Source organism: Ipomoea nil, unplaced genomic scaffold, assembly GCF_001879475.1.
Source record: "Ipomoea nil cultivar Tokyo-kokei standard unplaced genomic scaffold, Asagao_1.1 scaffold1149, whole genome shotgun sequence".
Lineage (NCBI taxonomy): Eukaryota > Viridiplantae > Streptophyta > Magnoliopsida > Solanales > Convolvulaceae > Ipomoea > Ipomoea nil.
The window spans coordinates 130,588-147,201 of NW_017617577.1; the positions used below are offsets into that span (position 1 = coordinate 130,588).

Consider the following 16,614-nt stretch of genomic DNA (forward strand, 5'->3'; position numbering starts at 1 on the left):
CCTCCCCTCACTTCATCCCTCTCTAACTTAAAGGAACCCCCCCTACGCTTACCACACCAGGTAAGGGTGCGAATAGATAAGTTTACTTCAACAACTGGGTAACGTACACTTACCCGATAAATCGCCTCGTCCTAACTCCCGTCAAAAGACTTGACAAGGACCCTGACCAAAGAAAAGGAAGATTTGGATGACTTCTAAGAAAAGGAGTTACAGTCAGGACTGCTAAAAGGTACAGACTGCAATACGCACCAACCCAGGGTAACCACGATAACCCCCGAGTCAGACAAATGACATGCACCTTCCGACATGTTGACCTTATCTCGGCAAACCCGGGTTGCGGCTACAACAAACAGGAAGGAGAGCTAGGACACCTATTAAAGTAGCAAAGGAACGACACCATTAGTCGAATCCTTGGGTGCAAGGTAAGTATATCGCGACACCTTGCGACCCCACCACCCCAATTTAAAATATCATCCGTCCTGAAACCCCAGCATCTTGATACCCCTATTTGTTGAAAACTCCCACCCCGAATCCTTGATTACCTTAAGAGCAAATTCGCAACCGTCATGACCTTGCTCACCCTTTGTTGCGCTTAACCCAAACCCTCGGAAACCCTAAATTGTTATTGCCCTTACTCTAAGTTCATATCCCCACTCCGTTTGGAAACCCTGTTAAAAACCGTAGAGCAGCATAAGGCCCTTACCCTGCCCAGGGGCGTGAAGAACCGACATTCATTGATTCAATATTAAAATAAGTTGTTAGATAGGAATCGGCGAAGTAGGTGGAGGTTATGAATACGTATCACCCCACCCTTGCACGAAAACCGTGAAGGTTTCACGAGAAACCATAGCCTGTACGTACGCCACCGAAGAACGCCATGCGTTGACAAGAGCGGGCAAACAGATACGTTCAATGTGTCAGGGGCCCTTGCTACAGAAAACATCGTCAAATAGGTGCAACAGGCCGAACCTCAAGGAGGACATAAAGCCTTGCTAAGAATTTCATCCACCAAGGAAGGGATGAAACCCAATAGAACAAGAAAGACTAACCCGAAACCCCCCTTACCCTTAAGAACCCTCGGCAAGGATTAGGAGTCAAGACCTAGGGGTTTGACCCACTAAACCGACTGGGTCCAGACTTCTGGACATCCGAGGGGAACGTGCACGGAAACCATCACGAGAATTCCCCTGGAAGCCATAGAGACGAAGGGGACTTCGACACGGGAAGAAAAGATCAAACGAAAATCTTAGAATCAAACAAAGCCAAGGAAAAGGGATCACCAGTTCGACTGCACGCCACAACCAAGCCCCAAACAGGCATAATCACTCAAAGCCAAGAGTCCTTAGCCCTTTCCCTCCCCTTGCCAATCAAGTACCATTTCGTTAAAGAATCCGTCCTATCACTCCAAACCTCGCTCTTGATCCCTCATTACAGACAAACCCGTACAAGGTGGCAACCTTCCTTCCTGTATTACGACCTTGAGACATCGACCCTATCCGCCCCTCGACTTTGAAACCTAGCCCTTGCACTTCTTACACCCCTTTAAACCCAGACCAAGAAAACATAGATATATATATGTATGTATATCTACCTCTAGAACTCGTGCTTAAGGATCAATGAACATTGTACGATGGGTCATCCTATGTATCCAAGTCCCTTTTATTGTGCACAAGGGCATGGGACTTGTTAGGACATGAATCTGTGCATTTTTGGGGTCTTTCCCGAAGGAACTGACTATTCCTAGTCACTTTCCCACGGGTCCCCAACGGGTCCTTGACGGGACCTTGGCGGGTCCTTGGCAGGAGCTTGGCAGGCGGACGACCGCCTACCTCGTGCCCACTGGTACAATGTGCTGATTTCTTAATCCCTCATTTTATTGATTTGTGGCGCACTTGTGTTCCTCGATTGAGGAATGTGAGTCTTGGGTAAGGAACCATGGACCACCCAAACATAGTGTCCTACGTAAAAGACCTTGACGTACGAGACACCATCGGGAAATCACAATCAATTACATTGCACGAGTAATTGAAATCGGATCCTACGATACAACCGACTAGGGATGTTTGGCGTAAAGGATTGCGCAAACCAAGGAGGCGAGTTGGGAACTCGTACTAAGAACCCACGAAAACCTTAAAAATCAAAATGCTAAGGAGGGACCGGGACTCCTCCAAACCATGGACATCGTTCGAGCAAATTAGAGGACTCCTTACAAGTTGTATGGAATCAAGAACTACGTAGCCCATGGTGCTAAGCAAAAGGGTGAAGAACACATTCGCGCCAAGACTTCAAGGGTCATTAAGGACCCACAAGGAAATGAGGTGACTCGTAAATTCGCCGAGTCATCCCACAACGAAATTTGGTAACCGACTGCGCTTTAAAAGAAAAAGGGCACGCAAGGACACCTTCATCATTAAAAATAACACAAACAGGGCACAACAATGCCGAACCTCGGGTAAGACATGAAGTCTTACTAAGAATTTCATCCACTAAAGAGGAGATGAAATTCAATAAGAAGAGAAATTCAACCCAAAGTCCATCAACTCCCAAGAGACTTTGGGAAGAATTTGGGAAGTGCGCCCTAAGAGATTGGCTTGGTTGACCCAACTCGGTCAAGACCTTGGGCGCATTAAAGAAGTAAGTGTTGAATCACCACGGGAAATTCCCTCAAGAAAGAAGAGAAGGATGAAACCTTAGCCTGGGAAGCGAGGTCTAACAAGGACCTTAAAGTCAAGCAAGCACCAACACCAAGGAAGGAGGATCATCAGCTCGTCGGTGCATCGTGATCAAAGCATCTAACCAGATTATTCACTTGGGATCGAGAAACCTTAACCCATCCTAGCCGAATTCCTTTCCCTCCCTCGGAAAATTGGCCCCTTCCTTATTTCAAAACCCTTTCTACCCTTCAGACCCCATTCTCAATCCCATGTTTTAACGATTCCATACAAGTGGCAACCTCACAACCTAAGTTGCAACCTCGAAAACTTGATCCTAATTCCTGAATTCACCGTGTCCTCAAGTTTGAAACCCACTCTCTTAGCCCTGTAAACCTAATCGTTCCCAAAAACCCAACACACATAGGCGTGCAAGTATACAATTTCCCCATGGAATACCTTCTCTATAGGACCACGGTTCTTCTCTTGACTCGTTAACCCTGCAATGATTTCCAAGCTTCGGGGACGAAGCTTCTCGTAAGGGGGAGAGAGTGTAACACCCTGTGTTACGGCCTTCAATCCCGGATTAATTATTTAATTAATCCCGTTAATAATAATTAAATATGATTTAATTCGGTTAGGTTTCCCTATAATTAATTAATAAGGCCCACCATGAACCGTGGGCCCTTGCCTAAATTAGAGCCTTAAGCCTATTAGGAATAAAGAAAGTAAACCTTTTACTATTTAGATTCTGATTAGGAATCCTAGACCTAGTTATCTATTAGGAATAAAGGAAGTAGGTCTTTTACTATTCAGATTATGATTAAGATTCTCTTTAATTAATTAATATGGTCCACTATGGACCATGGAACCCAATCCTTAGTCCCAAAAGGAATAGAATTAGCAAGCCTATAATATTAGTTCCTAATTAGGACTCCTAAATATATAAATAGGGGACTTAAGAGGCACCTAGAACCCCCCATCACAATAAACGACTCACCATCCCAAAAGAGCTCCAAGAATTCCCTTAGAAGAAATCAAGAAAGCAAGAAAGCTTAAAGAAAGACCCTTCATAGCCAAGGAATTAATTAAGGCTAAGAGGTAACCCATGTCTCAACAAAACCTATTTTCATAGCTATGATTTCCCCCGTAGGATTTCCCCATATTATTGTGTATTGATGATTTGTGATGTTATTATTGATGACTGATGGGATAATTCCATGGGTGATCTTGATATCGGGAGATTCTTGATAATTATGGTGTTCTTAACGATTACGTGGAGTTCTTGATAATTATATGTTGTTCTTGATAATTGTATGGCGTTCTTGATACTTATGTGTTATTTGTACCGATCTTGTAATTAGAAGACGAATCGTATTCTTGTTGGCATAAAAGTGATTAGAACTCTAGGTTGTATCGTATGGAATTATTCTTGGTATATTGGGTGGGAATTCGCATGATTGGGTGTCTATTATGTTTAGAAAAGCATGTTAGGTTATGTGCCGATTGTTTCCTGATTTTGATCCGTTAATTGTCTACGTGTGTTATCAATTGCGTTTGAAAGTGTCCAAGCATGGTTTCGGGTTCCACAAAGGTTCCCGGGGCGTTTCTTGATGAAAAGAGTCAGTGGGGGGTAGGGGACCCGCCACCTACCCGCGGCCTCCTTGGGTAACGCCGGCAGCGGGCAGCTGGCGAGCGGGCAGCTGCCCGCCGGGCACCCGCTGCCCGGTTTTGTTAGGCAGCCGGCGGGTGATCCCTCACCCACCGGTTACCCGCTGGTTTGCACCCCAATTGGGGATCTTGGCTTCCCCGTTTGATGTTCCCCCGTTCCCCGTGGTGTCCCAACGGACTCCGTTTATCGTGCCTATGTCTAGTTTGATATTTCGGGTACCGTTCGTAGGTTTACGAGTCTACTATATTGCATGCTAGTTGAATTGGTATCCCGTTGACCTAGGTGGAAGGAGTATGAACCCCTTAGGACTATTCTTAGTATGTGAAGGATCACGCATAGGTTTTGTTATACGCTTTCTCCCCCTTCCCAATATGTAATATGGGTTGCATGTGCTTGCTATGTGATATGTGTGTGTGTTACCCCAATTCGGTTGCGATCGGATTAGTTATCCTGAGCTGCGGTTCAGAAGCTGGCTGCGGTCAGATTGATACTCTTGGGCTGCGGTCCACCGTTTGGTTGCGATCAAACGTTTCTATACGAGCTGCGGTTCGTCCTCTTTCCTGGCTGCGGTCAGATGACATTCTTCTGGGCTGCGGTCCACTGTTTGGTTGCGATCAAACACTATGATGAGCTGCGGTTCATCGGTCGGTTGCGATCGACCCCTCCGTATTGCGATACGGGGCCGTGTCAGAGCTATATGCGCTGACCCTCATGTATGGGCATGCGATTGGTCCTGTGGCGCCAACAAAGTGTGCTATGTGTTGTGATATGGATGAGTGGTGATCATGAGTGTCTTGGGGGATGTGACTATGGGATTTATGTTGGGAATTGTTTATGTTGGGTTGTGACTATTGTTTATGCTTTGCCTTATCTGCCTTATCTGTTGTGAACTGCATATGTTGTTATAACTGTTGCTCCTGTCTGGCCTTATCTGTCGAGTCATTCCCGGTTTTAAAAGCTAGAGTTCGTAGGATATATCTTCATGCTCAAAATGGTTTTCGTATATCTATATATATATCTCTATATGTATTGTATTTCAACGCGTTGGAGTGGGTTACCAGCATCTCTCGCTGAACAGATATATTTGGCTTTCAGGCACAGAAGAATAAGTCACTGGAGCGCGCTAGAACTTGGAACGTAGAAGTAGATAGTTTCCCTTTTCGGCCTGCGTGCCATGCTTATGCCTTTACATTATTGAGGATATTAGTTAGTTAGCCTGTGCACCTGAGTTCTCTAGCTCAGGTGTGGCATAGCACCCCATACTCTTGTATTATGTTTTGGGATTTAATGGGATTTCACCTTTATTTTATAAGTTTTAAATGTCTTGAAAATCTGGGGTGTTACAGTGACAATCACCCATTTACCTTCGGATGCGTTATCATTCCGCTGCGGTTCTGAACTTTGACCGACAGCGTGCTTAACAATGAAGGGGAGTGGACGTTTCCGTTGTTTCCCATCTTCCTTTTCAGTACACAGCGGAGCGAACCGTCCAGGTGTAATCGAGATTTGATTTGAGCTTGCTTTGGCATCGGCAAGCTCGATTTTTCCATCTCTGGCCAGTGCCATGACTTTATCTTTGAAGATAAAACACTTCTCAATCGGATGACCAAGAAGACGGTGGTACTTGAAGTAATATGGGTCATCCACCCTTGTAGCTTCATCGGGACGTTTCATTTCAGGCAACTCAATGAGCCTAAGTTTGAGTAGCTCATCAAACATGGGAGATACATCGGAATCCATGAAAGGATAAGTCTTCTCCTGCCTTTCTTCAATTGTCGGCCTTCTCCCACCCCTTAACGGGCCAGAAAATGATCTTGACCTAGGCCTTTCAGTTGCCTTAGTGAAGACTGTCATAGGAGTAGCCTTCACATTCATCACTTCTTTCTTTTCCTGCTTTGGAAAAGGTTTGTTCCACTTTTTAACTTCTTGTTTTCTAGGTGCATTGGAGGAGCTAGGCAAGTTCAATATGTTGTGCCCTCCGCTGGCTTCGATGCTCAATTCCATGTCGTGAGCATGACTGGATAACTCTTCGAAGGACTTTGGCTTAATCCCTTGTAGGATATAGGAGAGTTCAAAGTGCATTCCTTGGATGCACATCTCAATTGCAGAACTTTGGGATATTCTTTCTTTGCAATTCAGGCATAGTTCCCTCCACCTTTCGATATAGGTACCGGCGCGTTCACCCTTCCATTGGCGAGTAGTGGTGAGTTCCAAGAAGCTGACCGTTCTCCTTGTACTATAGAAACGAGTTAAGAACTCACGTTCCATATCATGCCAGCTATCAATGCAGCCGGGCGCAAGGTCAGTGTACCAATCAAACGCAGTTCCCTTTAATGAACGGACAAACTGCTTTACCAACAGATCGCCATAAGTCCCTGCATCATTGCATGTCTCCACAAAGTGGGCAATGTGCTGTCGGGGATTTCCTTTGCCATCGAATTGCTGGAACTTAGGAGGTTGATAGCCGTAGGGCATTTTCAACTCCTCAATTCTTTGTGTGTAGGGCTTAGCATAGGAATATGAAGGTTGGCCTCCATCCAACTTGCCTTTGATGGCCCCCATTATGTAGTCCTTCAACTGATCCACCGGTATCATGCCTTCGGTAATTGGAATAGTTTTCTCAGTTGCAGGTAAGTGGGAAGTAGCTTCTCCTACCACATGGCTAACATGAGGTGGTGGTGATTGCTGACCAACCTCTTCTTGCCCTTCAGGTTGCTTTCCTGGAGCACGGCTTCCTTGCTCCTCCATGATGCTTCCTACCCTATTATCGAGGGTGTTAAGCCGTTTCTCTTAATTTTGGAGAGCGACAGCCATTCCTTCCAGAGACTTAGCAATTCTAGCTAATTGCTCCTCCACATACTCTGTGTTTGTCGCCATGGCCGGCATGACGTTGTAAACATGCGACCACTCAGGTGCAGCCTTCCATAATGGATGAGGCGGAGTTACGGGGGAAGTGCTCCCGCTACTAGCGTTCCCTTGCATAGAAGTTGGACTACCACCATCGGTAGCTCTCTTGGGAGAGGGTGGACTTCCAGCAAAAGCAATTGCCTTTGAGGCAGCAGGGGCCTTGTCGAGCCTTCGAACCACCCGTCGTGCCATGGACTGAGGGTCAGGCACTTGGACCCCCAAATCCTTTGCGCGGTTCCTTGTCAGTGGACCTTGCGTTTTCTGGGTAGTGCCAGAGCTAGCTACGGGCGTAGACTTGGACTTGGTAGCTTGGGCATAGGTCCCCTTGAACATGGGATTGTTCGATGCCATTTGATGCGCAGGTAGAGATATAGTAGAAGAGAGATGAGAGGCAGAGCTGTCCCACTGGGCGTGCCAAAATATGTAAACGCGAAAAACTTGAATTGTATATATTCAAAATTCAAAGTATCGGTTACAAGTAGTATGTATCAATCAAGAAGGGGTACAATCTCTGTATATGAGAAGTCCTCTGATTCTCTACTAGAAGTATGCCTATTAGGTGTGTGCCAAATTCGGAGTACGCCGAATTGGAAGTGTGCCGAGTTCAGAGTATGCTGAACTTGAAGTAGTTCCTTGTTCCTTGTTGGAGGTATGCCGAGTTCAGAGTATGCTGAACTTGAAGTATGCCGAGTTCAAAGTATGTTGAACTGGAAGTATGCTGAGTTCGGGAGTATGCCGAACTGGAAGTATGCCGAGTTCGGGAGTATGCCGAACTTGAAGTATGCCGAGTTCGGGAGTATGCCGAACTGGAAGTAGTTCCTTGCTGAAGGGCCTCCGGAGTTATGTAGCTTGTTCTTCAATGAAGGGCTAATATGCAGCTTGATCTTCAAAGAAGGGCTCCCGGTGTTCAAATGGCGTATTCCTCAGTGCAATATACGCAGTATATATATAACTACGGGCGTGTTCCAGACGATATCCTGGCGAGATTTTGACAGAGCTTCGATATGCAGATTTCCAGAGCTCCAATTCTTGAAAATGAAACCACTATTTATAGTGGTGAGGGTGAGGGAAAATCTCCAACCAACTCTTAATTCCTTATTTAATTTAATTTCTTTAATTAAATTAAGGAATGTATCGGGACACCATTGCGTCCAGGTTCATCATTTCATTAAATTTTCAAATAATATCAAATATTCAAATTCCTCAAAATTATATAATCCACATATAATTTTAGTGGGCCAAGACCAAGTCAAGCCCGCTAACTATGCAGTCCAATTGATTCAATAGCCTGGTCCAACTCGATTAAATATTTCATCATCTCGGGCCGAACAATCCAACATCCAATTACATTTAATTAAGTAATTAAACCAATTAAATATTTAATGGGCCATTTAATTAACCCGATTAAATAAACATTAGTCCAATTAGCTTAATTAAAGTAATTAATTTAGCAACCAATTATCCACCACGGTCCAATAATATTATTTAAATTTTTCAATGCTTACAAGCCCATACCCGTATCCTTTAGCCAGCTTAAAGCTTCCCTCAAATTGATAGCTTCAGCTTCATTAACTATATAAACTCCATCCATACGTACATTCTTTGCCGCCAAGAAGGTTCCTTCATGATCCCGTAGCACCAACCCTAAGCCCATAACATTGTTAGCGTGATTCAGCGATGCGTCCGTATTGAGCTTTAGGCGCCCAATTGTTGGCAGGACCCAAAACTCATCCCTTGTTGGCGAATGCCCTGCAGTTTCCTTAGCATTAACATGTGGCCAGTTTTGCCAAAAGGTAATTGAACGTAGCAGCATAGTATTAGCATAAAAAAGAATTCCATTCCAAACACTCTCATTACGACTTTGCCATACACCCCAGCATGCCATGATAAATTTGCCAAGCGTATCAGTAGATAAGAGTGAAACAGTATGAAAAAGCCAATCAATAACTTTACTATGAACTGCATTAATCACAAGTATCCCAAGAATATTCCATATTTTTGCAGCTTCAGTACACTGAACAAACATATGGTAAGCACTCTCCCGTTCCCTCCTGCACATGTGACAAACCAAAGAGCAATGAACATTTTTTTTTATTGTAGAGCATCCCTAGTGGGGAGAAAAGACGATGCCAACTGCCAAACGAAAAGCTTAACCTTCGGCGGAATGAACGCATTCCACAATCGGGACCATGGTCGAGCATCATGCACCTCACCCTTCAAGCGATTATATTATGACTTAACCCTATATTTGCCTTTTTGGTCCCAAAATTAGTACCACGAATCCTGTGGTTTTCTGATGGAGATAGGTATGTTCAAAATTAATTTAACATCACGGGCATCAAATATTGTATTAATGCGGTCAACATCCCATCCCGTACCTTGGGTATTGAAAAGTGTAGCTACTGGTGATAGGTAAATTGCTTCGCATACTCGAGTTATGATATACGGCTCATCTTGTGTTGGAAGCCACACATGTTTCCCTATAACCGTGTCCAGGCCATTCCCGATACTACGCCTGCAGCCATCCCTTAAGATATTTTGGACCTCTAGTAACCCCCTCCGAATAAAGGATGGGTTACTACCTGCAGTTGCTTCAAAATAGGTAGAGTTAGGATAATACTGTGCCTTGTAAATCCTTGCCACCAATGATGAGGGTTTGGTAATCAATCGCCACGCTTGTTTGCCAAGCAAAGCCATATTCATCTCTCGCAGCGAGCAGTAGCCCAACCCCCCGGCGTCTTTTGGTGCAAACAAGCCCGCCCATGTCCTCCACCTTATCCCCTTGCCATTATTCACTGAACCTGTCCACCGGTGCTCGTTCATCAGGGTCTCAATTTCCTTACAAATGCCTGAGGGTAACAGAAAAACCATCATCGCATAGGACGACATTGCCTGGATTACATTTTTCAACAGTACCTCACGGCCAGCTTTAGACAAAAACTTAGCGTTCCAACTCCTTACCTTTCCTAGAATTCTCTCTTTCAGAAACCCCAAGATGTGCTTCTTTCCCATTTTAAGTAGTTATTTTGAGATATTAATCTGAGTGGAGTCCACTCTCAATTTGGGTTAAGCCAAAATGGATTCAGATTCTTTTAGTTGAGTGAATTTGATGTATTATACGCTTAAAAGAAATAATAGGTATATGAGAAATTGATTGTTATCATGTACCTTTGAGTAGGAAAATGGAGTTTGAAAAAGTTTTTAAGTAATATTTGTCCATCATTGGAAAAACATGTGAATTTGTACTAATATAAATACAATTAAACTTTATAAAGAGTTTGAATTGTATAGCTTATATGCTCTCTTTTGTGTGCGTCGAGGGGGAGGTGTGTGCAAATCTAATCCCAAATTGATATAAGAAAATGTAAACTTGTACGCACCTTCTTGGATTGGTCGTTGAGGCTTGCTTACTGTTGCAATGTAATGAAAAATGAAAATCCCCTTACTCTTGCAATGTAATGAAAATCCCCTTACTCTTACAATGTAATGAAAATTCTATTTTATACTCCGTATGTGAATTAACGTTGTAGCATCATATTTATTCTAATTTCCATCACAGTAATATTTGCTCGGCTGGCCATCTTATTTAATATGAGAATTAACGTTGTAGCATCATATTTGCTTACTACATTGAAGAGAATGTCTTTTGCAATGTTGTCAAGATTGTTCCTCTTCTTATCCTCTGTGGTCCCTTCCTGCCTTGCTATGGAATGTATCTGGGGTATCAGTAGTTTGGTTGACAATTGTGTTGACCATCAAAATCTCCACTGGACCGCATGTGATGGCCTCCCACATTTTGTCGTGAAAGAGCTAAGAGATGAGCATGCATGCTTGTTTACCAATTATCAAATCGGTCAATACAAAATATGAGGTGTTTAGAAAGAAAACCGTCCATTTTAATAAAAGTAATGTGCCAAAGAAGAATGTTATAAGATTTTCAAATAGAGATCCACTTAAAATCCAAGTGAGCTTGGATTTCAAAAAGTAGAGTTTTAAAACGCAACAAAGATTTAATATTAACCCCTTTTTATGTTAGGGCATGTTTTGGATTGTTAACAAAAGTTATGATTTGAGTGCGCGCAAAGTAGGTTGTAAATGCATACATTAAAAGATAAAGAGAGAGATTTCCATTTACCTACTAGAATTCCTTAGGAACCTTTGACTAATATATCATATGCTTTGAGGGTGCTACCAATGGGGGTCAAATCGGAGACCTCCAGCATAACAGGCGCACCGCAACCCACCAAGCCACACCATCACTTATGTATTGAAGCGCGACACCTAATATTTCTCATATATTTTCGGGCTGGCAGCTTTGGCCACAGACCATGACCAGCTGGGGGCCTGGCCCGCCGGCCACCTCAGGCTATGGTGTGGCCATCGAGTTTGGTGCAACCCCGAGCAAACCAACGGTTCTTTTTCCAGAGGGGGTGCGATGCGATGCGTATTGGTGTTCGGAATAGTGAGGTATGGTGTGGAGGGGTAAGGTACGAAATGGGAGGTTGGTAATCGACCCTTCAGGCTGGCGCATGGCTAGCAATGTGAGCCATTAGACTCCCCATGGCATGGCGTGACTAGCGGGGACCATGCACCCGCCGATGCACCATCGACACCCCCACTAGCTGGGGTTGGTAGTAAGGGGTGGTAGAGAAGGTGGGAGAGAAGGTGGAGACATGTGCAAAGACACGAGGCATGCATGGACACGTGGAGGATGGATATGGAAGACTAGTCGATGCCGTATACTTGTCAACAATTTGGAAGGCACTCAACGCTATATAAGACACCCTTCCCTCCCTTCAAGACATCATCATTTGAGCAATATAGACACCTTGGTTTAGTGGTCTCTAGTCTATGCTCTCCACCCAATCACCTTGGTTCGATTCTTGTCAGTAGTATAGTTAGTTATAGCCCATCTTCTAGGCCTTGTTCTTTGTATTTGAGCCGCCATTCTAGGCCTGTACTTCGGGCTTTATACGTACTATTTTTGGCCTAGCGCCCCAGGTAATAAAGCTATCCATTCTAAGCCTGTACTTCGGGTTTTGTACGTACTATTTGGGGCCTAGCGCCCCAGGTAATAAAGCTATTGTTTTCCTACCCCTGTTCTGAGTTCCTATACCCAGTTTATAGTGGACCTGGTCCTAATAAAACCATCATTGGCGCTGTCTGTGGGGATCGCTACGTTTAGCACATGTTTGTAGTCTCTATTTGTCTGAGCAAGATTCCGAGGTACGCCGAAATGGCTGGTTCGCAGGATGAGCAGTTACCAGTCCAGCGTAGTGAGGTTCGGCGAAAGAAGCTAACCGTCTAAAAATCTTAGAGGAGGAAGGAAACAAAAATCCGCGAATGGAGGAGCTATCTATCTAGAGCACAGAGGGAAGGAAGATCAGCTTGGAGGGTAGATCTCTACCCACCAACTGAAGTCCGCAGGCACCCACACCAGGGGAACCTCTGGCCCCTGTGACTAAGGCACGACACTTAGCACCCTCCACCCCACACACCACCCCCCGTGTGATATACTCACCTATGCTAAGGAGTGCCAGATGGTGAGGACATTCGGCCCACATGTGGACCCGTCGGATGCCGACATGACCAAGTGTTGCAAGTACCATCTCGATGACCCACTCGTGTCTGAAGTTCCATACGCCTAGAGGGGTGGTGGTGGTAAAAGGAAACCAACACCTAGCCCACAAGTGTTATGAAACGACCTGTGAGAAAATGCTGATGGACCAATTGCCCGTGCGCACTGTGGAAAGTGAGCATGAGAAGTAGGCGACATACGATAAGTAGGAGCTACCAACACGATGAGTTGGAGCTACCCTACGAGGTAACACACTTAACACATTGAGACGTTACCCTTGTGAGTACACTTTTAACACTTAGTTTAGTAAAGATTAAGTTTATTTTCCCAAACTATGTGCTCCTATTTGCTACGCATGCTTTGACACGTGGGTATGCGTTGCTTTGGAGGCAACCAACATGCGCGCACTGGACTTGTAGAGCAGGGAAGGCGGTCTAGGGCGCACCTAGGTTTTTAGGCATGTGGTTTTGCGTTGCTCTAGAGGCAACCCACATGTGCGTACTAAACTCGTAAGGCACGGTAGGCGGTCCATGCACACCTGGTTACTTAGGCATGTGGGTCTACGTTACTCTGAAGGCAGCCCACATGCGCGTACTGGACCTGCAAGGCAGGGTAGGCGGTCCATGTGCCCTTGGTTACTCAGGCATGTGGGTCTGCGTTACTTTGGAGGCAACCCACATGCTTATACTAGACCTGCAGAGAAGGGTAGGCGGTCCATACGCAATCGATAGTTTGGAGCGTGTGGGATTGCGTTGCTCTGGAGGCAACCCACAAGCACGTGGTGGACCTGCGGAGCAGGATATGCGGTCTAGACGCAGGCGATTGGGACGTGGAGTGTTCACATCGCGACTCCCATACCCCCTCTTAGCATCCTTCTCGAAAAAAAGAAAGCGCATGGCATATGTAGGTGGGCATACCCAAGTGGCGCAGATAGCAAGCGATAAGCAAGCAAGTTAAAAAAAAAGCGGTAAACTGGTGGGCGCACCTAAGTGGAGTGGGCAATGAGCAAAAGGCGAGCAAGTTAAAAAAAACAAACAAATATATATATATATATATATATATATATATATATATATATATATATATATATATATATATATATATATATATATATATATATATATATATATATATATATATATATATATATATATATATATATATATAAGGAACGGTGAAAAGCAGAAGTACCATAGCAATATATTATGGCAATGAAGAAGTCCAGTATAAGAAGCACCAAAAAAACACTAATCTAGAAGCTAGTCTAAGTACCGAAGCTAAGTGCTAATTTGAGTCCCGAAGCTAAGTGCTAATTTGAGTACCGAAGCTAGGTACTAATCTAATGACAAGAAAAAAACTAAGGGATGGGAGCTGCAGAGGCAGTTGCGAATCCAGAAAAACCATACCTTGAAGGCAAGGTGAAGTTGGATCCACGCTCGCAACAGCGCCTGAGTCTGCTACCTGATCTGATGGAAGTGCCATAGAGGATGTCGCTCTAGCTCAGGCTCTCTCAAGTGTCATGAGAAAATCGTTTGAAGGTTAAGTAGTGGAACCAAGCAGGGCAGAGGAGTAGAGGCGATGAAGAGGAAGATAGTCTGGCAACCACCATCTTGGGATAATGAAGGAGGTGAACCGACGACAGGTCTTGCATCTCGCGTTGCCCCTATGTAGAAGGCTGCCTCACACTCCCGCACAATCCGAGCATGCCCCTCATTTGTCTTGCGAAACCAAACTTCCCGCTATTGTAACACCCCGTGTTACGACCTCTAAAACCAATTAATCATTTAACCAATTATTCAAAGAAAGAATTAAATTACAACAATTAATTAGGAAAAAGCCCACCATAGTCCGTAGGCCCTCATCTCTAAACCCAACCCCTAGTCCAAAAAGGAATAGAGTTAGCAAGCCTATAGTATTTGGGCCCTAATTAGGACTCTTAAATATATAAATAGGGGAACATAGGAGGCACCTAGAACCCCCACCACAATAATCTCTCACCACACAAGGAGCTCCAAGAATTCCCCAAGGAGAAATCAAGAAAGAAGAAAGACTTAAAGAAAGATCCTTCATAGCCAAGGAAATTAATTAAGGCTAAGAGGTAACCACAAAACCTATTTTCCTAGCTATGATCTCCCTCTTAGGCATCCTCCTATATTATTGTGTCTTGATGAATTGTTATGATGTTGATGATGTGATCTTGATAATTGGTGGTATGGTTCTATCTTGGTATTCTTGATGATGATAAGGTTTTCTTGATAATTGTGTGATGTTCTTGATGAATCTTGATATTTCTTGATATTAAAAGATGGGTTACGTTCTTGATGATTTAATTGTGATTAGAGCCCTAGGATGTAACGTGAAACTCGTATGATGTTATTCTTAATGTATTGGGTGGGAATTTGGATGTTTGGGGTGTTAATTATGTTTAGAAAGCATGATAGGATATGTGCCGTTTGTTTCTCGCTTTTGATCCGTTAATTGTCTACGTGTTGCCATCAATTGCGTTTTAAAGTGTCTAAGCATGGTTTCGGATTCCACAAAGGTTCCCGGGGCGTTATTGGTGAAAAAGAGTCAGTGGGGGGTAGGTGGGGGTAGGGGACCCGCTGGAAATTGCCCCACTTCGGGATCGCGGCTTCCCCGTTTGATGTTCCCCCGACCCCCGTGGTGTCCCAACGGACTCCGTCTATCGTGCCTATGTCTAGTTTGATGTTTGGGTACCATTCGTAGGTTGAATGAGTCTTGTATATTGCATGCTAGTTGAATTGGTATCCCGTTGGCCTAGGTGTAAGAAGTATGAACCCCTTAGGATTATTCCTAGTATGTGGATGACCACGCATAGGTTTCATTATACGTTTTCTCCCCTTTCCCAATATGCCAATGTGGGTTGCATGTGCTTGCTATGTGTTATGTGTGCATGATACCCCAATTTGGTTGCGATCAAATTGGTTATTCCTGAGCTGCGGTTCAGAAGCTGGCTACGGTCAGATTTACACTCTCGGGCTGCGGTCCACCGTTTGGTTGCGATCAAACGTTTTACACGAGCTACGGTTCATATTCCTGGCTGCGGTCAGATGACTACTCTTGGGCTGCGGTCCACTGTTTGGTTGCGATCAAACATTATGATGAGCTGCGGTTCATCGGTCGATTGCGATCGACCCCTCCGTGTTGCGATACAGGGCAGGGTGCTGCGGGGCCGTGTCAGAGCTATATGCGCTGACCCTCATGTATGGGCATGCGATTGGTCCTGTGGCGCCAACAAAGTGTGCTATGTGATGAGATATGGATGGTTTGATGATTACGAATGTTATGAAAGTGTGACCATAGGATACATGCTAGTAAACCGTATATGCTTGGTTATGATTATTGGCTGTGCTTATCTCTATCTGTCGAGTCTGTTCCCTATGCTTGTGAATTATATGACTGTTGACTGTGCTTATCCCTATCTGTCGAGTCTATTCCCTGTTTTAAAAGCTAGAGTCTCTTAGGATATATCTTCATGCTTCGAAATGGTTTTTCTTATAGCTATATATATGCCTATATGTATTGTATTTCAACGCGTTGGAGTGGGTTACCAGCATCTCTCGCTGAACATTTGGCTTTCAGGCACAGAGGAGTAGACACTGGAGCGCGCTAGAGTCTTGGAGTGCAGAAGTAGATAGTTTCCCTTTCGGTCTGCGTGCCACACTTGTTCATTTACATTATTGAGGATATTAGTTAGTTAGCCTGTGCACCTGAGTTCTCTAGCTCAGGTGTGGCATAGCACCCCGTACTCTTTATATTATGTTTTGGGATTCAATGAGGACTTA

General features: G+C 44.4%; 1 protein-coding gene across 1 annotated transcript; it reads right to left on the reverse strand.

Annotated features, from left to right (window-relative positions):
- Positions 1-8,731: 8,731 nt before the first annotated feature.
- LOC109183618 lies at positions 8,732-10,242 on the reverse strand. Its single transcript, XM_019333686.1, has 2 exons — positions 9,506-10,242; positions 8,732-9,281 (listed from the first exon to the last, which is right to left on the reverse strand). The coding sequence occupies exons 1-2, from the start codon at positions 10,240-10,242 to the stop codon at positions 8,732-8,734; spliced, it is 1,287 nt and encodes a 428-aa protein (XP_019189231.1).
- Between the last annotated feature and the right edge of the window lie 6,372 nt (positions 10,243-16,614).